Raw genomic sequence first — 25820 nt, forward strand, 5'->3', positions numbered from 1 at the left:
AGAACTCTTTGTAGTCAGGAGACCCAGCAGTCCAGCTAACCAGCAAACCAGTGAACACACCAGCACCGGCCTTCTTCCTTCTCTGACCCTCTCCCGGAAGCCTCCTCTTCCCCTCTCTGGGCTCAGGTATTTTTACACTCTCAGAGTCCTCAGAGTTCAACTATCTCCTTCTGGCAAAGACCACCCCCTCTCCAAGCCGCAATGCAGTGTCAGCTGTGGTGGGTTAACTAAAAACAGCTCCATATCCCACACTGTGGATTAAAACAAAAACCTATTTACATAATTGTTGTGGTAAATTTTACAAGTACAGTGGTATTCTCTAACCCGTTGTCAATCAAGTAAAGACACAGACACCCACTGTATTTTATAAAGTACTTGGGGCGTTGCAGATACTAACCCCCTAAACTAACCTTACCTCTCAGCCCCCATCTCGAGCTACTTCCCATCCACAGTCCCAAAATACTTAAAATACTTATTCATGTTCTCCATCTCCTCCATCCACACTCCTTTCCCACCCTAACCTGTGGCTCTGGTAGGTCGATCCATTTCCTTCTCCTCTGATCCTCTTTCTTCTCCTTCCTTGTGGTCCCTCAGCCTGTGAACCTCAAGCTTCACCTCCCTTTCTTCTGCCAAATCCCAAGCTTCAGCATTTTTTATTCACCAATCAGCTTTAAATTAGGTGGAGCAAGGTTTACACAATAAGGACAGGCATATGTGAGGATGTGCTCCTCTGAGCAGAAACAAGATCTTGGAGGCCAGTAATTAACATTGAAATACATAGCATGTGTTGGGCAACCCCCAAAACATAACATAGCTGACTTTCTAAAGAAACCGGAACTTCCACTACACATGTGTGTTTATTTTACTGTTGTTGAGAATGTATTTTGCACTGTTCCCTTCTTGTAATTATTTCTTATTATAAAATGACTACAAAGTAGTGATTATTACATGTGATTGAAATTGTTTTTTGTATATTTTGATTTATTACTTGAGAATATCATATATGTATTCAATATATTACATATATATTACATATATAATACATCATACATTATATGTATTACAATATATATTACATCTACTACAATATATTACACATATATTACATATATAATACTTCATATCCATCCCTCCTTTTGCTCCTTAATCCCCCAACCTGTGCCACCAGCTTCATATTCTCTCTTTTATCTTTGTAACTCACTGAGTCTAATAAGCGCTGTGTATAATGTGCAGGGGTGTGTGGCCGCGCACTGGGGCATATACAGCCTGTCAGTGGCCATACACACAAGGAGCCGAGCCGTCAGTGTCAGTGGCCCACAGCTCCCCAGAGAGCATGGGGCCTCTGAGCTCCTCCCCTCTCCACAGTACCTTATCCGCAATCCCGGCAGATAGGAGGCTGAGGCAGAAAGATTTGGACTTTGAGACCACCCTAAGATACAGAGCAAGAAACTCTCAAAATAAAATCGATTGTGAGTGACGACTCTTAAGCGTTTGCGGAGCAGTCAAGAAGATAAAGTCGCCACCGTGGGATGAAGAGCGCAGGAAGAGCAGCAGGCCAGGATCGCGAGAGTTGCTGTTTGCGTGAGCTCTTGAGCTTCAGGTGCTGTCTCTGGCCTCTTGTGTTGTTTAAGGGCTAGGTGACTTTGGCAGTTTTCATTTCCTTCCCAAGCGGGTTCTGTTAACCGTAATACAAACAGCTCAGGAGCTGAATACTGGCATTTGGTAAACAAGCCTCAACTTTGTTCAAATACAGTTACCCTCAAGTTTCTATAAATTTATTTTTAACACTTTCAGTACTCCTTTTACGGCCTGGGTAACAAATATTTCACAGACTAGAGACAAATATCCCCTGAGTAGCACTGATTTAAAAGACATATTTTGGGTGTTTGTTATCTTGGGGAAATGCCTAGTAGAGGCAGAGTTTGATATTCAAAATTACATGTAAGCATCACCAAAGAACTCATTTTGAACAGTATTTAAGATTCTGATTGAGCAACAAATTCACTGAAATGTATGCCATAGCGAGGCATTGTGCAGGGCTTCCCACAGCAATGTCACGCAAGAAGGGACACACAAAGGTTTACCAGAAGTCTGGAAAGGCTAAATTTGGCATCTGGTCTTACTAATACTATGCAAACATATTCACCCATATCTAGTAGGGATGTGGTGATCAATCTTGTCAAACTGACAGGATCTAGAATGACCTAGAAGTCAGGCCTCTGGGCCTGCCTGCGAGAGATTAACTCAACTAGGTTAACTGAGATGGAAGGACCCATGCTAACTGCAGGTGGCATCATTCTATAGACCTGCGTCCTAGACTGAATCAAAAAAGAAAGTGAGCTGAGCACAGCATTCCCCACCCCCTCACTGTGGGAGCAACAGAGCAGCTGCTCCAATCTCTTCCTGTCATGTCTAATGGTGGGTCCACCTGAGACCCAGATTAAACCCTTTCACTCTCAAACTGCTTCTCTAAGAGTGTTTTTATCACAGAAACAGGAAAATCACCCAATTGGCGGGGTGGGGGGGGGGGGGTTCTATTACTAATATACAAGCTCTTGGCCACAATTCAAATAATTAAAAAATAAATTTTTCCAAACTAGACAGATTGGGGGACTGACACTAAACTGTTAAAAAGTGGGAGAGGAACACTGACTAGCCTCAGGGATGGGAGAATTATCTTTTGACTGAACCTCCTGACTTGTTGCCTCACATGACAAAGCTATTTAACATGAATGAAGGAGCTGGCTCCTTGGCTGAGAGAAGAATGGTTCATTGTCTCCTCCAGCTCTCTCTCTCTCTCTCTCTCTCTCTCTCCTCTCCCCTTCTTTTCTCCAAGAGAAAGTTCTTTGTGGGAACGAGGACTGTCTGAGAGCTTGCCTATGATCTACAAGGAAGGCTCTCCCCACCCTTTTCTGGTTTACTCTGAGGGAAGCACTGAGCTTTGGAAAATTTAGTTTGTCAATGCCACTTGTTCAGACAGTAACAAATTTAGGCTTAAGTATAATTTTCTTTCTTTAAATGCAGTATTATTACTTTTAAAAAATATTCAAAATGCCCTACAGGTTAAAAAAGATTAGACACCCCTGATGTTTACTCACCGATGCTCAATGCCTGCAAACACCCAAGGTCCCTCTCATCAGCATACAGCGGCTCTCTACCCACAGCTGAATGGAGAGTGTGAAGACAAAAGGCAACAATGCACTTCATTGCCACACGAAGCCGCTGGGCTCTGCCTGGTCCCCTCCTGCACTGGCGTCTCTGGAGACACCCGCCGTCTGTACAGTACAGCTCATGGCAGGGACAGACAGAGCCTGAGTCCTTCCAAGGCCCCACCGGAATCAACTACCCTGCACAGGCCATGGGAATGCCTTCCTCCTCTCATTCGCTTTAGTGTAGTAAACATTCTGACTTCGCGCCAAAGTCTTCTTGGTTTTGCCTTTTTCTGATTACTGCATGGGGCTTAGGAGATGGCTCTGCCAGCAAAGCGTTTACTATACAAATATAAGGGCCTGAATTTGATCCCCAGAACCCACCTAAAATAGCCAGGAACGTGGTGTGTGTGTGTGTGTGTGTGTGTGTGTGTGTGTGTGTGTGATCCTGATGTTAATGAGGCAGAACGGGTGGATTTCTAATGTTCTATGGCCAGCCAGTCCAGTCTGCTTGATGAGTTTCAGGCCAGTGTGAGAACCTGTCTCAAAAAAACAAAACAAACAAACAAACAAACAAACAAAACAGATGGATGGTTTGTGAGGAACAAGATCCAAGGTTGTCTTCTGCCTCTGCACATGTATGCACGCATGCCCGTATACATGCATGCACATCCATGTACACACACACACACACACCCGCACACAGGAACTTGCACACTCAGGTGTCTGTAGAAGCACACACCATTATTAGAATTGGTTCTTTCCTTCAATAGCTACAGGTCAGCCTCTCTGTCCGACTTTCTCGTTTCTGAGACCGAGAATTCATTGGGAGATGTTCCTCTGTTTCCTCTACTGTAGGCTGCGAAGGCTCCCCAGGCACCTACAAGTTATCTCTTGGGAGCTCAGAGTTCAAACCAGGATGCTTCTTTCCCTCTCACCTGTCCTCTCTTCCAGGCACGCCGATGCAAATAACGAAACAGCCTGTTCACAGCCCTCCATTCCGAGCTCTTAGAACAGCAACAACATTACTAAAACTCAGTCTTATCTCTGACTTGTCAAATTTTCTACAATAAACTCAATTTGAAATTTCGCTAGGCATCATTTTCCATTGTAACTGCTCTACTCACTACTCTTAACTAACAAAACTAAGACTAATTTTTAATACCTTCAAAATTGAGGTATTTAATCCATGCCCCCTGAGAAGGCATAAATGTTCACCAGTCATCCTGGTCCCTGTCTTCTGGCCACTCCCACCAAAGAACAGATGATGTCAATCATGATTGACATCTGCAACGTGAAGAAATCAGCAAACACTTCCCATTTCTTTTTTTTACTTCCTTGGTATTGTGACTTATGACTCATTCCTTGGGGAGTATCTAAAGAAAAGATGACACCAAGACCTGTGTCTCAACCAAGTCACGAGGTTACAATCATTGCGAAATCTAACAGGATTGTGGGGAAGTTTTTTAAAGGAAAATATATCATTTGAAGGACTAAAAATAGCCTTTGCTAATATCTCTTGCATTTATTTTCCAGAATGAACAGTTAAGCAATTATACATATTCACATAAAATGTATCATGTACATAACATTACATTTCTGTTACATACCTGTATATATTATATATGTGTATATTATATAATATCTATGCATCAGCAGCCGTGTTGGATGAGATCAATTTAAAGGAATGAGGTCTTACTTCAGCCTTAAAGTCAAGAATGGAGATGCGTGAAAAGTGGCCACAGCTACACCATGTGATCTCAAATGGAAAAGCAAGAAAGAGCACCAAATTCTTCTGTGTGCTTATATGGCTTTGCAGAGGAGATGGTGTTTGAGCTGAGCCCTGAATGATGAAGGGCCTTATGAAGCAGTGAAGACGGAGAAAGGTACACAGACTGAGGCAGAAATCGAAGCAACAACCACGGTTTCAAGAGGAGAAGGCATCATTGGGGAGCCAGCAGGAGCCACTGTGGACAGGCTATCTCCTGAGATGGACTGTCAGAGCAGAAAACCAAGTGATGAGCATGTCACGGCTGTCGGTTGTTTCGTTTTCATTCAACTTTATGTCTATTTTAGTCAACAGGGGCTTTATGCATTTTAAATTTGACATCAACACTAACATAATGTGGAACAGAATACCAAACTCTCAAAAAAAAGTGATCTTGTTGTGAATGAGTCATAGACCAAGTGTCCATGTGAGGAGCAGGGGAGAACTTTAAGTCTACGGCGGCGTTGAGCGGATTTTTCCGTCTGAATTTAGTAATCCTCACACGTATGCGGCAAGTGCTCGTACCTTTAGCCTACTGCTAGCCTTTTGCCCCTGAGCTTTCATGCCCCTGGGTTCCTAGAGGTGGATCAAAGGTGCTGGGCCAAACCTTGGTTGCGTCGGGAGTACGGGGTAGATGTGACGATGGAAATGGAGTGATATCTGGCGTTTGCCAACTGTCAGATTACAAATGAGCAGTTCCAATTTGCGTTTTTAAAGAAAGCTAGAGAAGCCTGCAGAGATGAGCTTCGCCCGCACAATCCCAGGGGTCCCGTAGTCAGATCCTTACAACCCACAGGGAGTCACGCTTTCCCTCTGCGTCTTGGAGACGGCTGGAGCCAAACTATACAAAATTACTTTGGGGGGAAAAATGTACCTCAGTAGTCAGGGATGTTCAAGACAAACCAAACGCAGCTTCCACTCCACACACCAATTTCATGCAGGTTCCTAGGTGTATCCTGCTCCCTTCAACAGGGAAGTCAGGAGGCTGGCCTAGGGGCTGCCCAGCGGCACCCCACGAGGACTCCCCTTGAGTAACGCTGCAGCGGAGGCAAGGCAAGAAAGGCGTGGACCTGGGGACAACGGGACCACTGCCAGGCGCCAACCTGAAGCGCTTGCTGGGGGGAAACTGCAGGCTGACCAAGGTTACTTTGGGTGACGTCACCACAACATGACAACCAATCACAAGCCTTCTATGAAAGACTGTCTGCTAGCAGATACTGTATTGGTGAAGGAGTTTTTGTCAGTCTCAGCAGAAAGGACCTCCTCCTCCCCCCCCCCCCCCATCTCTTAGCAACGGACGCGTCCTAGCAATACCCGCCGGGCAGCTGTTGCTGGAGATTGGAGATTTATTTTCTGAGGGAGAAGCGTCAGGCTCCCACCTCCAGCTCTCTCGAAGGAGCCTTTCTCCCGGGAACTGCCAGGAGACTGATTTCTTTTCCCTTTAGTGATTCCAGGTAAGGGCGGTTCAGAACGGGAAAGGAAGCATGGGAAAACGAAATATCTCATTACCATTTCATGGGTGTTTGGAAACCTCCCTGTATGTGCTAGTGTCAATGAAGTCTAGAAAATAAAGAAATATTTTTTCACTACTTTCAAAATATTCTTCCAGCCCAAGCCAGTGAGACAAACACAGCTACGACAGAGCAGTTAACGGGTGTTCTAAGAATGCGGAGGCAGAGAGCAGATACTGCCTTTTCTTGCTCTCGCATTGCCTGGTGTGCAATAAATTATGAGTAAAAGAATATGAGAATGACGTGATCTTGGTTGCTCATTAACACAGTAGAAGATTAATGTGGACTGAAGCGATCACCGGGGGATGGGAGAGGGCTAACCAGGAGGAGGAATAGAGAACATGAACTCACTGAAGGAGGGTCCTTGTCGTTCCCCTAGTGATTAGCATATCTAGGACCTAATTGCTGCCCAGTGTGACCTTTCTCCTCCTCCTGCTGTGCTGAATGCTGACTGATTCCACAGCAACACCACAGGGAGATGAATGACCTGACTCTGTCAGGTCCTCAACAGCGCCACTGAAATACGTCAGGACAAGACTGATTCAGGCTGAGTGAAAAAGCAGACCACCAGTGCAGCATTATCCCCCGATAAATACTCCTAAAATCGCAAAATCGCCTCTTGAAAGTAGAAGGGGCTTGGGGGATTCGCGTTTCAAGTGACAATAAGCTTACACTGAAAGAGAGTGTCTTTGTATAGGGAAGAAACTTGATGGTTGTATGTATACGTAAGTAACAGTATACAGCAGTAATGCTGGTTATAGTAGTTAGGAAGTGTGTGTGTGTGTGTGTGTGTGTGCGCGCGCGCAGTGCCTGTGCTGCAGCTGTATGATGCTGGGTGTAAATGAGTATTTTGAGCCAGATGAACCTGGAAGAGAAAATGGGGAGGAGCATACTGATGAAAAACCTTCCAAAAGAAAATGGTTTGAATGTATGGTTCTGGAGAACAAGATGGAGGACAACGCTCAGTTTGAAAAGTTGGGACAGCCATTTATTGCAGAATATTTAAAAAGTGGAAATCTGGACCAGTGGGGTGCTCAGTAGGTAAAGGTGCTGGCCACCAAGCTGGGCGACCTGAGTGTGACACAAATGCAGAAGGCAGAGGGAGAGAACCAACTCCAGCAAGGTGCCCTCTGCCCTCCCCACACATACAAAAATAAGTAAATAGATAATACACAACTACATAAATAAATCAGTAAATAAATATGTACCTTTAAAAAATTAAGTAGATAGTTGAGGACTGGGGAGATAATTCTGTTGGCTAAGTGCCCAGGCTGTGGGCACCTGCTTGATCACAAAAAATCAAGTTAAAAAGCAGGATAAAGACGCTGGAGGAATGGCTCCCTGGTTAAGATCACGTGATCCCCTTGTAAAGGGCCCAGCACCACCTAGTAGGCCACAGTCCTTGGTAGCTCCAGTGCCAAGGGATCTGATTCCTTCTGAATGCCACACACACACAAAATAAAATAAATAGTAAATCTAAAGAAATAATTTTTTTTTCAAGACAGGTTTCTCTGTGTAGCCCTGGCTGTCCCAGAGCTCATTCTATAGTCCAGGCTGGCATCTCTTCCTCCTTAGGGCTGTGATCAAAGGTGTGTGCCACCACTGCCCAATGAAAACTGGACGTGTGGTTACACACACTTGTAATCAGCATTGCTGAAGCCGAAGCAGCAAGATTCCCATTGCTTGATGGTCACCCAGCTTTGCCTACTTGGTAAACTCCAGGCCAGTGAGAGACCCTGTCTCAAAAATAACAATAGGTAGACAGCCATGACACCAGAATTTGTTCTGTGGCACACACAGACATGCCACTGCACACATACAGGGTGGGGAAAAGGAGGGGAGAGAACAGAAATTTTTTAAAATGTCAGAATTCTAAAATGTTGACCAAAACATGAATTGTGCCTTTATCAATGAAGACCTTTGTTTTAAATGGTTCTGTTTGCATGCTGGATAGTTTGATGGCAACTTGACACAAGCTTGAGTCATCTGAAAGAAGAAACCCTCAAGTTAAAAAACTCCCGCGGTAAGATCCAGTTATAGAGGATTTTCTTACCTAGTGATTTGATGGCGAAGGATCCAGCCCATTGTGGGTAGGGCCATCCCTGGGCTGGTGGTCCTGGGTTCTATAAGAAAGCCTGGTGAGCAAGTTATGAGGAGCAAGCCAGTAAGCAGCCCCCTCCATGGCCTCTGCATCAGCTCCTGCCTCCAGGTTCCTGCTTTGCTTGAGTCCCTGACTTCCTCCAATGATGGACTCTGATGTGGAAGGGTAGCCAAACAAACCCTTTCCTCCAATGATGGACTCTGATGTGGAAGGGTAGCAAAACAAACCCTGTCCTCCCCAACTTGGTTTTGGTCATGGTGTTTCATCACAGCAACAGAACCCCCAATTACAATATATTTATAACAGCAATTAGTAAATGTGACTAAGATTAAGTTCACAGAAAAGCGGAGGCAGAAATATCTCAAATCCAATGCCAGTGCTGGTAGACAAATAGGGAAATCCTTTCTCAAAAAAAAAAAAAATCCTTAAAATGCACATGAAATGCTTCAAACTGCCTGGCATAAACACCTGTGTGATTATTTATAATTATCACTATTTAAAAATACGCACATTGGACATCCAAGGCTCAGCACAAAATGTGCTTGCTGTGCAAGTCTGAAGAGCTGAGGTCCGTCCCCAGAGCTCACATAAAGGAGGCAAAAGAAAAAAGTCCACAGCCTTGTCCTTTCAGTGCCGCACAAGCACAGTGGCACACGCAGCACCTCCATCCCCCACTCCACGCATGTGCACACATGTACAATGATGACATAACATTTTCAGTGTGCATGAGAAAGAAATTTCTGGGCAAACACACAGACACTCACACTTCGGTGAGTTTTTTGTAGTGAAGGGTAAAGAACAACAGTGACCGGTGATGTGTTAGCCACCGGCTCCAGAATAATGCTGCGTCTGTGTTGACGTTGATTTGATAACATAAGACAAGCCCCTCTAAAGTGACAGACTTAACAGTGACACCGTTTCTATCACTTTTATTGAGCCTTCACAGCCCCCTTGTGAGGTAGACTTTATTTTATCCACTAAGGAAGGAAACAAACAGACACTATGAAGATCTGTAGTTTGCCCAGGACGGTTCGGCTAAAGAGCAAAGACTTTCTAAATCCTGAAATAGACGGACCCATGAAGTCACATGTGCTGTGCTGTAGCCCATGCTGGCCTCTAGCCCAGGCTTGCCTCTGATGCATGGCAGTCCTCCTCCTTCAGCCTCCCCTCAAGTGCTCTATAATGACAGTCATGCCACGATACCTGGCTCTGAAATCACACATCCAGCCATTTAGGATGAGTCTACAGAGGGCATCTTGCCAGGGGTTTGATGTCATGGGGACGCCCTTGTCCAGTGCCATATCCCGTCAAAGCACCTGAGATGGCACACATAAGACCATGATGGTCACACGCTCATATGCCAAGACAAAGGTATGACCTAAATTATATCTGCTTAGAAATTGTGTGTGTATACACATATACGTGTGCCGTGGGCCTGCCTCATCCCGTGGACTCACCTCTGCAGCTGAGACACTTGTGAGGAGACGGCTGCAGGGAGCTGGACCCCAGGGAAGCGGGCGTGCTCATGAGGCACCTCAGCCAACAGCTCCACAGAGACGGGACCTCCTCAACCACGTTGCTGCTGTTGCACTAAAACCTTTAGTCCTGGTACACGAGCTCCTGCGGAAAATGCACTGTTGCCCTCGTCCCGGCTCAAACCTAGAAAACGTTATGTTCACCAAATACAAATGCTTCACCCCTGAGAGGGTAAACCAGGATCTAACAGCAGTATCTCTTTTTACAGCCTACATTACAGCCATGGCACCGAAAACAAAAAAGAGCCCCCAGAAAAAGCGTAAGAGGAAGGCCAAGCAAATCACACTAGGTAGGCGTTGTTGTTGTTGTCGTTTCTTTGCTTAGTGGAATTTTCATGGCTTTATTTCTTATGTGTGTGTTATGTACCGTGTAATGGGTCGCTTTAACTATCAACGTGAAATGAGATGCGTTTGCTATCATGCAGTCAGGCACTGCAGAGTTAAATGTTTAGATTTATGTTAAATGCATTCCCACCTGTTTTCCTACAATGTTAACTATATGCCACAGTGACCAATGGTCACTCTGTGAGAAAGACAGTTGCCTGATCCTTCTGTACCTAGTCACGTGAGAGTTGAATTCTCCAGCCCATGTTTTTAGTTGTATTTTGTGTCTGATGTTTTACAATATTGTAACAAAGTGAGAGAATCTGACTTTAAAATGTGAGTTTGCTGTTTCTTTTTGTCCCAGATACTGAAGAGGAGGAGGCCATGAACATGGAGAGCATGGGTGAGCAGAGAGAATACTTAGACTATGTTACTTAGAGCCTCGCTATGTAGCCAGTGAGCATGGAGAGCATGGGTGAGCAGAGAGAACACTCGGAACACGTTATTTAGAATCACACCAACTTTGTACCTGCCTGCCCCAGCCTCTCCCACACTTGGACTGGATCTTTTAGAGTAAAGAAAAAATAAACACAGAAAGAAGATCTTAGATGGAGAAATAGATTTAGACAATGCAGTCCTTTAAAAAAGAAATCTACTGAGATTGTTGAGGGCCGACAATATGGCTCAGTAGATACAGCACTTTCCAGACAAGCCTGACAACCCGAGTTTGCTCCCCATAACCGCAATAAAAGTGAAAGGAGAGGGTGAGAGATGGCTCAGTGTTCATGAGCACCAAAAAGTCTTTTGCTCTTTCAAAAGTCCTGGATTTGATTCCCAGCACACATGTGGTGGCTCACAACTCCAGTTCCAGGGGTTCTGATGCCCTCTTGTGGCCTCTGCAGGCACTGCATGCATGTGGTGCACATCATGGCGTTTGTGCAGGCAAAAAACCTGTACACATAAAATAAAAATAATCCTTAAAACATTAAAAATTGCAAAATAAAGTGGAAGGAGGGTACCAACTTCACAGTTGTTTTCTGAGCACCAAAGCTCCCTGTGTACCCATGCCTACATCCATACAGCATGCGCTGCTGGACACTCACACACCCATCCATCCATCCTTCATGCACTGCTGTGCACACACGCTCACACACATACACAAATCACTGCTACGCAGCCACATGCACACACATACATCACACACTGCTGTATACCCACACCCGCACACGTACGTCACACACATACTCAGCGATAATTTCTAACTTATCATGAGAGTATTGGAAGGCGTTTTGTTGGATGCCTGCACACTGTTGCTTCTTTCAGAACAGCATATTGAAAACGGTAGCTCAAAAGGCAGTACTCATCTGGTACCAGCTCATTTTCACTGTGCTCATGGCCAACAGCCCTGCAGCTGGCAACCGGGGAAGCTCCAGAGTCCCCCTCTGTTCCCTGGACCTTGCTCCCTCTCTTGGGAGCAAATGGCATCCCACTGACTAACCTCTAGGCCCAAGTGAGCATCTCTCACTGCTGATCTCCACAGCCCCAGGGCTGTTGCCTCTGGTCCTGATGCTGTCCTCAGAACACGGCTTAAAACCCAGAGAGTAGCATTCTTGTTAAGTTTCACCACAGAGTGCAGTTTGGCAGAGTCCTTGGACCTTGCTCTATTCCGCCTGCTATGACGGGGCAGGAAGGCACTGGACTGTAGAGGACCCGCAATTCTGCTAGCTGTCTCTTGTTTACAGCAACCGCTGATTGCCTGCCTCATCTACAAATAGCCTATAATGTTTGCTAACTGCTACATAAGGAAATGTTAAATCCTATTTTTAAATTGTCTTTAAAATGTCCAATTAGTAAAAATGAACCATTTTTATATATTTTAAAAAAATGCCAAACTAGTAGAATCTGAAGCATGTGTCTAGTGGAACAGGAAACATGAAGTACAGTCTTGAGGCAGGGGAACCACCTCAAATTCAAGGCCAACCACGGTAAATTCTAGGACAGCCTTGGATTTCACAGTGTGAGATCCTGTTCCAGATTTTGTTTTTGTTACCGTGATAAAATAGCCGGACACGAAAGCAACACCAGGGAGGTAGGGTTTATCCAGCTCCCAAGTCCAGGCTTGTTCCTCAGTGAAAGGGAAGTAAAGGCAGGACCTTCAAACTGCTACTTCCTTCACATCCTCAGTCAAGAGCAGATAAAAATAAATGCATGCGTCCTTTCTTGCACTCAGCTGGCTTTCTTCTTTCTCTCACAACTCAAGCCACTGCCACACACATCCCACTCCACCCCTGCCTCGGGAATGGTGCCACCCACAGTGGGCTAAAACTGCCCACATCTACTAATTAGGATCATCCTCTACAGACATGCCCATAAGGCCAAGCTACTGTAGACAATCTTTCCCAGGTGATCCCACGCTGCATCGTGTGGACAAAGCTAACAATCACAGACTCTGTCCCAAAAGACCTTTAAACATCAAATTGCAGCTTTGAAGAGAGAACATGACTTTTGTCTCTTTCCAGTCTCTTGGGAGGCAGGCAGCACCCTGCCTTTCTGAACACCCGCGTTAGCGTACACCTGCTCCTTTCTCACCCTGGTGTAGAGAAGTGCACCTCCCAGCTTCCTAAAGGAACTACAGAGCCCTTACTATGCCCTCTATTCGAGAAACCACCATAGGTTTCAATCACTTCCGGAGGAACTTGGTTAACTGAAAAGTCACTAACTAAAAGTGTTATTTTTCATACTCCTGAGGGCAATAAAGGTGGGTTTCTCTGGTATTCATAATTAATTTGTATTCAAAATGACTGTTGCACCAGCTAATTGCAGTTTAAAATATATTCCCAAACATAATCTGAGTTTTGCACAAAATCATTTCAGACCCTCAAATGACCTGAATAATTATCCCTTAGAGCAACTAGGGAGCAGGATACTTCTGCAGGGAAATAAGCACAGAATTCCAACCTGAGGCAACACATCTCGCCCCACCCTGCTGGTACATACGTGCAGCCGCTGGGAGGAGGATGGAAAACATGGCGTAGTGTGATGGAGAAGGTGAGGGTTGGCCCTGGGGCCCCAGGAACTCAGAGATGAGATAACATGCTGTAGGAAGACAGAGATTGACTGGCAGAAGCTAGTGATGTGGAATAGGATAAGAAACTGGAAAAGATCCTGGTTGAAGGTTGGTGACTGGAGAAAGGCTCCCTTGCCCTGTTGCATCCTCTCACCCAAGGCACACCACTGCTAGGGACCGGTCTGGGGTGGGAGAACAAACCGGAAATCAGGAAGCAGAAAGAACCTAAAAGAAAATCCCCATACGCTTAGACCAGTACTTTCGCTTCTAAAACTATCCCAAGACAATGGTTTGTAACCCAAGAACAACACATAAGCTTCTTTAATTTGTAAGAATAGTTGTAATAAACAGAAGCAAATAAGGGAAACTGAGCCCTCATCAATAAGAAGATGATCACACATCATGCTTCAGAAATAAGTCCATTTAAAATAATGTTTCAGAGATGTCATAGCAGAAATACATGTAAGGTAACAGTAAAGTGTTAAAAGCAGTATTCAGAATTTCTTAAAGGATGGATAGAGCAAAATATTAATAAAATGTTTCCTGAAGCATATTAATAATTAATAAGGCATTATTTATTTATTAACAAAAATTAATTGGTTGCCTTTTCTTTTTCTTTTGCTCCAGATTTTGTGTGTGCACATGCATGCTTGTGCATGAGGGGGCACATGTGTGCGCTTTTGTGTGGTGGTCAGAGGACACCTTTGCCTATCAATTGCTCCTCAGCCACCTGCTCCATTTTGTTTGTTTGAGACAGAGTCCCTCATTGGCCTGGAACCTCTCAAAGTACATGAGGCTGCCTAGCCAAGGAGCTCCTGAGGTCTTCCTATCTCTAGCTCCCTTCTCAGTGCTGCTGGCATTGCGAGGCTATCCCACTATGCCCACCTTCCACACGGGGGCGGCAGGTGGAACTCTGGTCCTCAGGTTGGCAAGGCAAGGAAGCCATTTACTGAGACATCTTTACAGCCTGTGGCTCAAAATGTTCATAGCAAGTGTAATTACTTGAACCATAAACACAATAAATTTAGAGTCTCTCTTTTTTTTTCTGAGCTGCAAGGAAGGCCTTTACTTCTGGGGTCTTGGGAAGCCCCACTCTGATGGTATCTGCCCAGGGAGGACTGAAAGACTGGAAAGTAAAGCTGCTGAGCAGTCACCAGGCTAGAGGACAATGCAAAGAAAGGAATGCAGAATGGCCAGCCCTCCCAAGTGCCACAGCCTTTGAGGGGCAGGGCCAGCTCTCCCATGCTGCCCAGGGAGGGGCAGGGCCAGCTCAGCACAGTGCTTGGACATCAACATGGCTTCAATCGGCAGCTCAGTCTGGACACATCCCCATGGCCTTTGGTGGGAACACAAGCCTCAGGAATCAACACAGACCCTGGCTGCAATAGGCCCCAGACCCAGACATGACCCCTGGTGGCAGCATGGGCCCGAGTGTCACCATGGCCTCAGGTGGCCACTCAGATCAGTGTGTCTCCTGGCAGGAGCACAGTCCTCAGACATCCGCATGTCTCAGCAGCAGCCCAGACCATTGACATCTGGATGGCCTTTGGTGGCAACATGGGCCACAGCCATCAACACAGACCCTGGCTGCGGTAGGGCCATGGACCCGGATAGGGACCTTGGTGGCAGCCATGGCTCCAGATGGTTGTGCAGGCTCCTCATATCCACCTGTTCCTCACTTCCATTGAGTCTCCAGCTCCACCTCTCTTCACAGTGCACAAACCAAACCGCTCGGCTTTGCTTTCTCCCCCACCTCTCCACTGCATACTCCATCTTTCCCATCCCCCCCCCCCCGCACATATTCACTTACTGTAATGGCACCTGCTGTGTGGCCAGAGTGGGTCTTTATTCTGAGTCCCAAATTTTTAACCAAGACAACTATTTAAAATTAAACAATCGCACATTTCCCGTTGCTAGTATTTTAAGTTGTATTCGCTGTCCAAATTCCACTTTGTGTTTTACAGGCCATCCAGAAATCTATCCATTAGTAATAACTACCAAGACTCAGGAAATATTCAACTGTCGAGTAGAGGATGACATAACAGATGAACAACAGTATAAGCTCATCAAAAAAGAAGACATCCTGGCAGACCTGCTAAACCGAGCTGCAGTATCCGACTTCCACCCAGTCAAAAAGATTGTCCGGGTAAATCCAGGCTTGCTCTTTGCTCTCGTTCCCAACTCAGGAATTTCCCAGAATACAGCACAAGACAGAGAAGATTTGCCATGAAATTTCGGCATTCCCCTTACTCCCAGCCCCCTGGGCATCCCGTGTGAGGACCACACCTGAAAGGCTCATTCTTACCCTATTACTTAGAATCTAGCTGGCATGGTGGTACTTGGGAGGCTGAGGCCAACCTGGGATATAGAGCAACTTCCAAGCCATCCTGAGCGACAAAGTTAAGACCCTGTCTCAAATATTTTTGCTTATCCTGCTTTAAATCGTTTAGTGGGTACTTTTGGTCCTGCTTCTCCTCCTGGCATATAGACTGCACCACCCTATATTTTGTAATGTTGGGGGATTGGAGTGGGTTAATGTACCTCTGTGAGTGAAGCTGCGTGTGTGTGTGTGTGTGTGTGTGTGTGTGTGTGTGTGTGTGTGTTGTGGGGGCCGGAAGTCAACCTCAGGGGTCTTCCTCAACAGCACTCTGCTTTCTTTTTCTAGACAAGGCCACTCACACCGAACCTGGGACCCCTCATCTAGGCTTGAGTGGTTGGCCAATGAGTCTTGACATTCCCTGTGTCTCCCCTGATCCCAGCACTGAGGTCATATAGGCCACATCTCTGTGCCCCAGTCCTTACGTGGATACTGGGAATCTGAACTTGGGTTCTCATGCCTGCGTAGTACACACCTCAGCAACTAAGCCATGTTCCCCTTCCCCAACCCCGATGTTTCCCTGTTTCAGTTAGGAATAACATTATGTACTAACGGACTGGGGAACTGACTCGGCTCCAGAGCACCAGCCCCTCTTCACAGGAGGTTTGGTTCCCGTCACCCTCATGGCACCTCACAACCAGCTGACTCCAGTTCTCCTGTGACTGCCATGGAAGCGAGGCACACACGGTGCACATAAATACCCTCAAACGAAGCACTTACACATATAAATGGAAATAAATAAACTTGGAGGGTTTTTTCTTTAATCACATGGTAAAATTTCCATGGACCCACTGTGTTTTAATCAAATATTTTGGGGATTTGGGTTTAGCAGGCAGATTATCACTACATTTAACTTCAGCCCATGCTGGTTTGCTGCTGGCACCTTCGGAAGCTGAATGAACACTGACCCCCCCACCCTCTGCTGATGTACCCTTCAGGAATACCCAGGGGAGGAGCTTCTCCTCGTTTATGACAAAGACTTCAAATATGGACACAACTTTTACCTCATTGGAACTGAGGAGGGCAAGGAAAACTATTTCAAGGTAAATAAATCCCAAGGCCTTGCAGGCTGGCTGCGGAAGGGAGCAGGGCTTCTGGGACATCCTAGGTCCCTAGACATAGCTGTGTTCCCTGAGCTCAGCTCAGCTTCAGAATGGTGGGCTCTATCCTAGATCTGTGGAGGAACTCAGGAGCACTAATTAAACCTCAGGGTTATCCCAAATAGAACACACACACACACACACACACACACACGTATACACACACAGGTGTGCGTGTTTCTCTCTTATCAAATAACCCTTTATAAACTCAGGGAAACTGACCTCTATACTCTAACCATCAAACTTAGCAATCCATATTATTTGTAAGGAGGTGCAGCAAGAAGAGGGTGTCTGTCCTCTTCCTCCTTCATCTTTTTTTCTCCTTGTCATCTTTCTATATCCTGATGTCTTTTACATTTTATATCCTCTCTCACCCCTCCCCCAACCCTTTCTGGTCCCATGACTTCTGCAATGGGAAGGACTTCTTGCACCCACATAAAAGTCAGGTTAATTGTGAGAGACGCGCACATGGGGCATTTGAGCAGCCGTTTGCTTGGTGTTGTGTTCTAGGCCTTAGAAGTGCCAGAGGAACAAGAAGAGCTCAAGGATCATGCTCAGGAAGAAGTGTACATTTACAAGCCGCCTGTCTCCAAGCCCTGGATATCTTTTGGCAGCGAGAAAGAAATTGAGGAAGAATCCGTCAAGGAATCAAAAAAACGGGTCAGAGTCTTCATAGTGCTCTCCTGTCTTTACCTCCCAGTAAATGGAGATTGTTCTTTTTGGGGACCCTATACATGCTACTGGGGAGTGCAGGGTTTCTTTACCTCTTCTTTTTTTTTTTTTTTTTTTTTTAGTAGAACGGTCTCTTTCTTTAACAGGTGTTATGGATTGACTCTGTCCTCCCAAAAAGAATATCTTAAAGTGTCTTGACCCCTAGAACACCAGAGTGTGACACTACTGGTACAGGGGAAGAAGGTCTGTGCAAATATAACTAGCTCTAATTATATTATACATACTATATATAATAATGTATTATATATAATATTATATAATATTTGTGACTATTTTATTCACAAATAGAATAGGCCCCTAATCTGCTTTTGTCAGTGTTCTTATGAGAAGCTGATCACGGGCAGATCACAAAGGATGCCATCTGAAGGAGACTGGGCCTTTAGCCCTCAAGGCCCTGGGTTCAATCCCCAGCATACATGCTTGCTTGAAGACTGTAGAGAACTGAGGGACAGCACACTGATGCTCAGAAAAAGCTGCTAGCTGGCACGAGGTGTGGGAAAGAGCCAAGGTGTCGCTGCCCATTGTCCCTCAGCAGGGGTCCTCTAGACGATTCCATTTGTTTCACCTCCACGGCTATCAGAATGGAATCTCGAGTTTTAAGCCACCTCAGTCGTGGTAGTTGGTTCTGGGAGCAGTAGAAAGTGAATACAGTGCTGTTCCATTCCGGAGCAACTCCTCGGCAAACGACTTAGGAAGGTGCTGGACAGCAAGGAAGGAAGCCCTCCAAGAGAGCACCTAGGCAGAAGGCTCTGTCCTGAGTCCACAGAGGAACTGAGGAATACAAACTGTGCTCAGGGTTCTCCCACATACAAGGTAGACTTCCACGGGCCTCCAACCAACCTACCACCTGCCAGGGTGTGCACTCCTGGTCTCTCCTTGGCCTTCTTGCCTACAAGCAAAAAGGCCTCAGTCATGGTGAACATGGCCTCCCTGAGGAAGAGCAGCTACAGGCCGTGGGAACAAAAGCCACACGGAGCTAGAGAAAGACAGCAGGGGTCCACAGGGAACCGAGAGGGTCTGGCCATGCCAGCACTGTGCCGCTCGGGTGTTTTCCTCCACGGGTTTCACTAGGCTTCCTTCGCTGCTTACGTGTGTTGCAGGTGATGTACATGATCTCCAGAAAACGAAGTGAGTTTGGCTCACCTGTGTTTTTTCATGACCAAAATGCTTCCAGAATAAAAGATGCCTACATCGAGTGTCCTTCCTATGAAGATAAAAATTATGTCCTCACACAAATTGAGAAAGATGTTGGCTTGCAAGTCATTCCTGATATCAAGGGCACAAGCACCCAGACAAAATGGTGGGTATGAGATGCTATAATAGACACAAAAGTGTATTCAAGGCAAGGAAGATCAAATTGTTCTCTTCTTAAATTCTCTTTTTAAACTCTTGGAGAACAAGATACAGTTACATGCTAAACACTATGAAGTAGGAAAATGAAAAAAAATGGTGTTAATAATCACAGGGCTTGCGAGTCGGCATTACAGCATCATCTAGAAGGTCCTTCCTGTTCAAAGGCTTTGTCTGTTTACTATGGAGTCTCACTATTTAGCCCAGGCTAGCCTGGAACTTGCTCTGTATTTCAAGTTGACCCCCAACTTGCAATTCTCCTGCCTCATTTTCCCAAAGGCTGGGGTTACAGGCATGCAGCACCACACAGCAATGAGTGACCATTTTTACACTTCCTATCAGATAGTCTGGCTTCCTTGACAGGAGCTCCATCACCACCTATGAAAAAAACAAGAAACTCCCATCCAGAACCCTTAGAATAGGACCTAAAGACTTGTTTCCTGCACAGTGTGGCAGACAGAACGTAGTGGGCCAGCAGGCAAGGCTGACAAGTTCTGAAGCAAAGGAAGCATGACAGCACAGTGTAAAAATGACCCACAGTGCTCTGTGCTGCAGAGCAGAGGAGGCTGCAAGTTGAAGGGACTGCCCGGTAGGGACTGGCTATAACTAAACCAGGCCGGATGTGGCCCGGGAGGTGGTTGTAAGCAGAAAAGATGGGAGAGAATGGAGATGTGTACAAACAAAAACAGCATTCTCAAAACCCACCAGCCAACAGCATGGCTTCCCCAGCTGTCACCTGGTGTCCCCAGCTGTCACCTGGTGTCCCTAGCTGTCGTCACCTGATGTCTCTGGCAGTTGCCCAAATTCACCTGGACATAAGCAACACTGCACCACACATCCACTTCCGTTTTCTTACCTGCCATTCTGCCCCAAGCCCACTCTGAGCCCCCAACATTCTAATTCAGTTGTCCATTTCCAAGTCATCTCTCCTTTCACTTCCCAGCGGTGTGTCAGAGCACCGACTGCTTATCTTTCTAGAATTGCTTTTCCCAGTCTGACTGGTGGGCACAAGGAAGTGATACTCCTACCTTGCCAGCAACTCCCTCTAGGTCACTGGCTTGTCCTCTTTCTCATATCTATAATCATTCAGGGACTCCAAGGCCATCTCATTTTTGTCTTCTTTCTAACTGAACTTTTTTATTTCAGTTTATTTATTCACTTTGTGTCCTGATCATAGCGCCCTCCCTCCTCTTCTCCTGGTCCCTTCCTCTCTTCCTCTTCCTCTCTCCCCTCTCTCCTATTCCTCAGAGAAGGGGAGCCGTCTCCCTACCCACCCATCCATGTTCATTAAGTCGAATCTGGGCTGAGTGCATCCTCTACCCCTGTGGCCTGGCAAGGCAACCCTACCAAGAGGAAGTGATAAGAAAGCCGGCAACTGAGTCTATGTCAGAGATTGCCCCCACTCCCCTTACTAGGGAACCCACATGAAGCTTGAGTTGCCCATCTGCTACATCTGTGTAGGGGGCCTGGGTCCAGTCTATGCATGGTCCCTGGTTGGTGCTTGGGTCTCCGCAAGCCCCTCTGGGCCCTGGCTCTGTTGTGTCTTCTTGTAGAGTGACAAACAGGCTGAGAAAGAAATTACACCCTTCATAATAGCTGCAAATAATATCAATTATCTTGGTGTAACTTTAACCAAGCAAGTCAGAGACTTGTATGACAAGAACTTCAAGTCTCTGAAGAAAGAAACTGAAGAAGATATCAGATTATGGAAAGATGTTCCATGCTTGTGGATCAGTAGGATTAACATAGTAAAAATGGCCTTAACAAAAGCAATCCACAGATTCAATGCAATCTCCATCAGAATTCCAACACAATTCTTTACATACCTTGAAAGAACAATTCAAAACTTTGTATGGAAAAACAGAAACAAAAACAAACAAACAAAAACCAGAATAGCAAAAACAATCCTATACAATAAAAAAGCCTCTGGAGGTATCTCCGTCCCTGCCTGGCTTTCTCCTGGTGAGGCTTATCCCACCATCTGTTTGCTGCTGGTGCCCAGATCCACACTCCTATCCTCGTCCCTCTCCTAAAATCCATGCACATCTGTCCAACTCTTCCCTTGACTGTCTGATTAGGCATCTCAAGTTCAGATGCCCAAAGCAGCTTACTGTTCTACCCTGAAGCCTGGGGCCTTCTGAATCATCCTCATCCTAGTGAGTAATAATAAAGCTTTCTGAATTACTCAGACTAAAATGAATCCACTTCTATTCCACCCCCAGATATAGTAGACTCACAAGAAACACTGACCAATAAAAATCAGGATAGCTGTTTTTCTGGAGAGGTAGTAAATAGAAGAGAAATAAGAGAAGTCCTTCACTCACAAACAAAGAAAAAATAAGCTGTAATGGTTCAAATCTAGATGACTAGGAAAACGCTGGCATTGTTTCATTATATGCAGATATTAGGAGGGATAGAGGGTTTGAGAAGCTGGAAGCATAACAAGAGGTGAAAAGCAGTGCTTGTGCTGTTTCCACCATGCCAGATGTCATTTTAACACACCAAGCCAGTCCTCACTGTGGTCCTCAAAAGGAGGCTTTGTCTCCACTTTACAATGGGGGGAGGAAGGCTAAAAATGAAAGTTCAGTTGGTGATACTGCTCAGTGACAAAGCACTTGCCTAAAACAAGATAGTACACACACACACACACACACACACACACACACACACACACACAAGAAAACTCCCAAGTTTAAGATATATTTTTAAACTGAAATACTAATGAATAGTTTTGCTGAAAAGCAAAAGAACAAATCACTTTAAAAAATAAGAATGACTCTTTGGTTGTGTTGCTACTTTCATAAAACCACAAATGTCTTTTTTTTTTTTTTTTTTACTTATTTCTCCCTTGAAGGAAAAAGTTAAAAGATGAAAATAAAATCCAAATCCAAGTCTCAGGTTTCAGTATTGATACTCCTTCTCACCACTACTCTACTCTATTGGTATAGATACCAATATAGGCAAAAAGTTTTTCTGTTAAACATACTCCAAACTCTCTTTACCTTTCTGCCTGATTGCCACTTAATTCACTTACACTTCCAGCAGCAATTTACCAATGTTTTTTCAATAAACATGGATTAAAGACCCAAGATTTGACTAGCACTTTAGGTGTTCTAGGCACTCTTCATAGTTCTGCACATACATCTCACACCCTGACGGTGACTTGAGGGTGTCTTAAAGAATTCTATTCCCAGACAAGAAAACAGGCTCAGAGTTGTTGAATAATTAACCCTGGGTCACGAAGCTAGCAGTTGAACCAGGCTTTCAAACTCGATAGCCTGTCTTAAGAAGAGTCCACGCTGATAACGATTGCGCCATCCATCCTTTCCTGGCTCCGTGGCCCAGCATCCAAGGCTCACCCAGTGAGTGAGACTGAGGATGAGTCCCAGAAGTTCAGTGTGACATGCTCACAGTGGAGGCAAGCCCTGGGAGCCAGCTTTAAAAAAAGTCTCCGTTGACGAGGTTGTCACTGCTGCCCTAACTTAACTAGCAAACCCTAGCTCTGTGTTCTTAGAGCAGGGCCTCCCCGCTCCGATTGGCACTTGAAGCTAAGTCAGTCTCTGCAACAGGAGGTTTTTATTGTGCCTTACAGTACGTTTAACAGCCTCTGGACCCTACCACTAGATTTTAGTAGCATTTCCCAATTGTGACACCATTGCCAACGGTCCCTTGAGGAAGGAGAATGGCTTGTGATCATCTAATACACAGTTATAGGGCCAGAGAGCTCGAAGGCTCGGAGGGTAAGAGAAGCTGCTGGGCGCGCAGAAGGACCTAAGTTCTAAACAGCAGCGCCCACGCCTGTAACTCTACCACTGAGAAGGGCAGTGGCAGGAGGGTTGCTGAGGTTCACTGGCCGGCCAGCCTAGCTGAAAACAGTGAGCTCCGGACTGAGGCAAAGAGGTGAATAAGGGTGAAGCAGGACACTCCGGGTCCACCCTGGCCTCAGCACGCATGTGCAGCACCTACACAGGCAAGCGTGTCCCCGGACACATACTAATACCACCCACATACACCAGAGGGAGGAAGGGCAGGAGGGAGGGAGAGGAAAAAGTAGAATGGAGAGAAAGAGGGAGGGAGAGAGTGGGATGGAGAAAGGGAAAGAGAGAGAGGGAAAGGGAGGGAGGGAGACAGAAACTGATTTCACGAAATAGAAGTGAAAAGAGAATAGAGTAAATGCTACAAAGGTCGACTTAAAAAGAAAGACAGTTAAGTAAACTTGACAAATATTAGGGAATCTGAGTGAAGGGTGTATAGGAATTTATTCAGTGTTACATCCTTCTTACAACTTTTAAATATTTTAAATGATTTCTAAATAAAGTTTTACAACAGGAGACCCTTTAAAGCATTTTTTAATGGATAAGCACTGTACATGGTTCTGGGTTTTATAAGGACACAATTACTTTGACCATGTTCTGTTCTTAGCCCTCTCATGATTTTTCCCCACTTCCTGTTAGCTCCCAAGACTTTGCTTTATTATGTTGGGGAAATGTACGTGTAGACTTTGGTAATCAACATCAATTTTATGATAAAGAAAAATACTAAAGTAAAATATTTTGTCAGAGATATTCTGACACTGCCACAGAAATAGTCTTTTAACTTGGCGTAACATGTATGTGCTTTTCTCTCATCCAAGTTTTGGTATTCATCGTTCCTTTATGCATTAGGGCATTTCCTAAAAATGCAACAACACAGTATTATGCAAGAGAGTTCCCAGAACTGGAAAGAGAAGCCCTCCTACAATCAAAGTCTCTGGCTGATTTCCTTGGCAATGTGTCCACAAGGTAAGAAAGTACATGTTTAAAAAACTTTAAACATGATCATGCTTATTTTTAATAATGGGGTCTCAGAAGCAGCCTCGTGTGTGACACTTGGAAATGTGAGGACAGCTGTCGGCACGGCGGGAGTGAATGGGTCTCGGTGATTGCATTTCCTTGGCCTCTCATGGTATGGCTGCACCAAACACAGCCAGAATGCCCAAGTTGTGCCACGATGTTTTCCTATTTCAAATCAGCAATTAAAAGTTGAACATTGCTTATCTGAACACCCAAAGCCAGAACGTGGCAGCCTGAAGGTGGACAAAAATCTGAACACACAATGAACAAATGCTTCATACACACCTTCTACACATTCGCTGAAGGCAACTGTACGCAAAGGAGGGTCTGACTTTTTATAACCTCCCAGGGGTGAAGGCAAGTTTCACAGCACATGACTTAGTTCAGCCTAGAATACATGGCAAGGAGCATGGAGCGGCCAGACAGCTTCTTAATTGTTCCAGAGAGAGGTGTGGAGAGACCTGGCCTGACTGAGGCTACGAGGTCAGCAGGTGCAGGCCCCTGTTCTAACAGGAAGGGGCTTTCGAGTTCCTTCCCTATTGTAAATGAAAGAGAACCCAAAGGAGAGAGGAAAACTTAGATGAGATCTATAATAGCTCTGCTCAGAGTAAAGAAGAAACCTATAGTAATATTAGTTTTTCTTCCAGTTTTAAAACTGTTTAACATCATTTAATGGTTTAAGTTTGTGTGAGTGTGATTTCAATCTGGGAACAAACACTTTTTAAGAGTTTCTCAGTGGCTGGCTTTTTGACCTCCCCCAACCCCTCCCCCCCCAGGGAGGAGCAGCCTTCCTAGGCCACAGAGTAGGACAATGCAGCCAGTCCTGGTGAGACCTGATAAGCTAGGGTCAGATGGAGGGGGAGGAGGACCTCCCCTATCAGTGGACTTAGAGAGGAGCAAGAAGGAGATGAGGAAGGGAGGGTGGGGTTGGGAGGGAATGAGGGAGGGGCTACAGCTGGGATACAAAGTAAATAAACTGTAATTAATATAAAAAATAAAAATAAAAAAAAAAGAAGTGAGTTTCTTTTCCCTTGGAATTTTATCTAAAATAAACCTAAGTGTGACGTCATTTTCCAAAGAAGAAAGCTGTGAGAGATACTTGCAAGGGACTCAGATAGCTCCAGCTTCGGGTCATTAGCAATTTTGGTCCTCCCTGGCATGCGTGTCTCTTAGGGCAGCTTCATCCCTGTGGTGACATTTGCAGTGTCAGCGATTACTAATATCCAGCATTCGGGCTGGTTTTTTCTTGTGTTTGTTTTGTTTTAATGAAACAGTGTCGAAATAGGCCTGCAGCAAAATGAAATCATGAACACGTTCGTCGATGACTGGAAGAACCTCGCGGAGGAAGAAAGCACCTTTGGGGACAAGACGGACACCCACCTGAAGGAGTACCAGTCCTTCACTGACCTACACAGCACCATGGAGAAAATGATCACCTGCGTCTCGTGGCACCCAACCATCCATGGTAAGGAAGGGGTGCAGGGGTCCCCTTAGGTGCTGGCTTTGAAAAAAATCTTGCTTTAGTCTCTAAAACTGAAAAAAAGAGGTGGGTTGTAGCCGGCATATAAGACTTGCTGAGCACCAGGCCCCGGCCAAGCAAGCGCTTTCCAACGCCTGCGCTTGGCGGAAAGACTTGCTCAGGTTACTCTGCTGCCGGCTGAGTGAATGAAGCTGCCTCTTCCTGGGGCCTGCCAGACTCCAGTGCTGAATTCACCGCCCCTGACACTCCTGACAGACACCTTTAAAGCACTCACCAGCTAAGGGAAAAGCAATGCATCCAGGTGCAGCCATGAAAAGACATCCCTACCATCTTCCTCCCTTCCACCCCTCCTCACTGGCCTCTTTCCTCTTCAAAACATCTCTTGCAGGCTGGAGAGATGGCTCAGTGGCTAAGAGCACACACTCAGAGCAGAGCTCATTCCCAGCATCCTCACCAGGTGGCTCACAGCCACCATCTGTAACTCCAGCTCTAGT

At 45.6% G+C, this 25820-nt stretch overlaps 1 protein-coding gene and 1 long non-coding RNA gene across 3 annotated transcripts in view; one reads left to right on the forward strand and one right to left on the reverse strand.

The window, feature by feature from the left end:
- Positions 1 to 1098: 1098 nt before the first annotated feature.
- Positions 1099 to 6021, reverse strand: LOC132656866 (uncharacterized). Its single transcript, XR_009594648.1, has 3 exons — positions 4760 to 6021; positions 3099 to 3688; positions 1099 to 1675 (listed from the first exon to the last, which is right to left on the reverse strand). It is a non-coding gene; the product is annotated as an uncharacterized LOC132656866 (long non-coding RNA).
- Positions 6022 to 6217: 196 nt separating this feature from the next.
- Dnai3 (dynein axonemal intermediate chain 3) overlaps positions 6218 to 25820 on the forward strand; it is a 55174-nt gene continuing 35571 nt past the window's right edge. The window contains exons 1-10 of one of the 2 annotated variants that reach the window (XM_060392571.1): positions 6218 to 6371; positions 8383 to 8451; positions 10274 to 10354; positions 10753 to 10791; positions 15420 to 15601; positions 16771 to 16875; positions 17443 to 17592; positions 18765 to 18964; positions 23679 to 23795; positions 25121 to 25311. In XM_060392571.1, coding sequence (XP_060248554.1) covers positions 10288 to 10354; positions 10753 to 10791; positions 15420 to 15601; positions 16771 to 16875; positions 17443 to 17592; positions 18765 to 18964; positions 23679 to 23795; positions 25121 to 25311 — 1051 coding nt within the window. In that variant the 5' untranslated portion in view covers positions 6218 to 6371; positions 8383 to 8451; positions 10274 to 10287. The remainder of the gene's footprint in view (positions 6372 to 8382; positions 8452 to 10273; positions 10355 to 10752; positions 10792 to 15419; positions 15602 to 16770; positions 16876 to 17442; positions 17593 to 18764; positions 18965 to 23678; positions 23796 to 25120; positions 25312 to 25820) is intronic. The other variant, XM_060392570.1, reaches the window with a different exon arrangement.

This window comes from Meriones unguiculatus, chromosome 10 (assembly GCF_030254825.1).
Source record: "Meriones unguiculatus strain TT.TT164.6M chromosome 10, Bangor_MerUng_6.1, whole genome shotgun sequence".
Lineage (NCBI taxonomy): Eukaryota > Metazoa > Chordata > Mammalia > Rodentia > Muridae > Meriones > Meriones unguiculatus.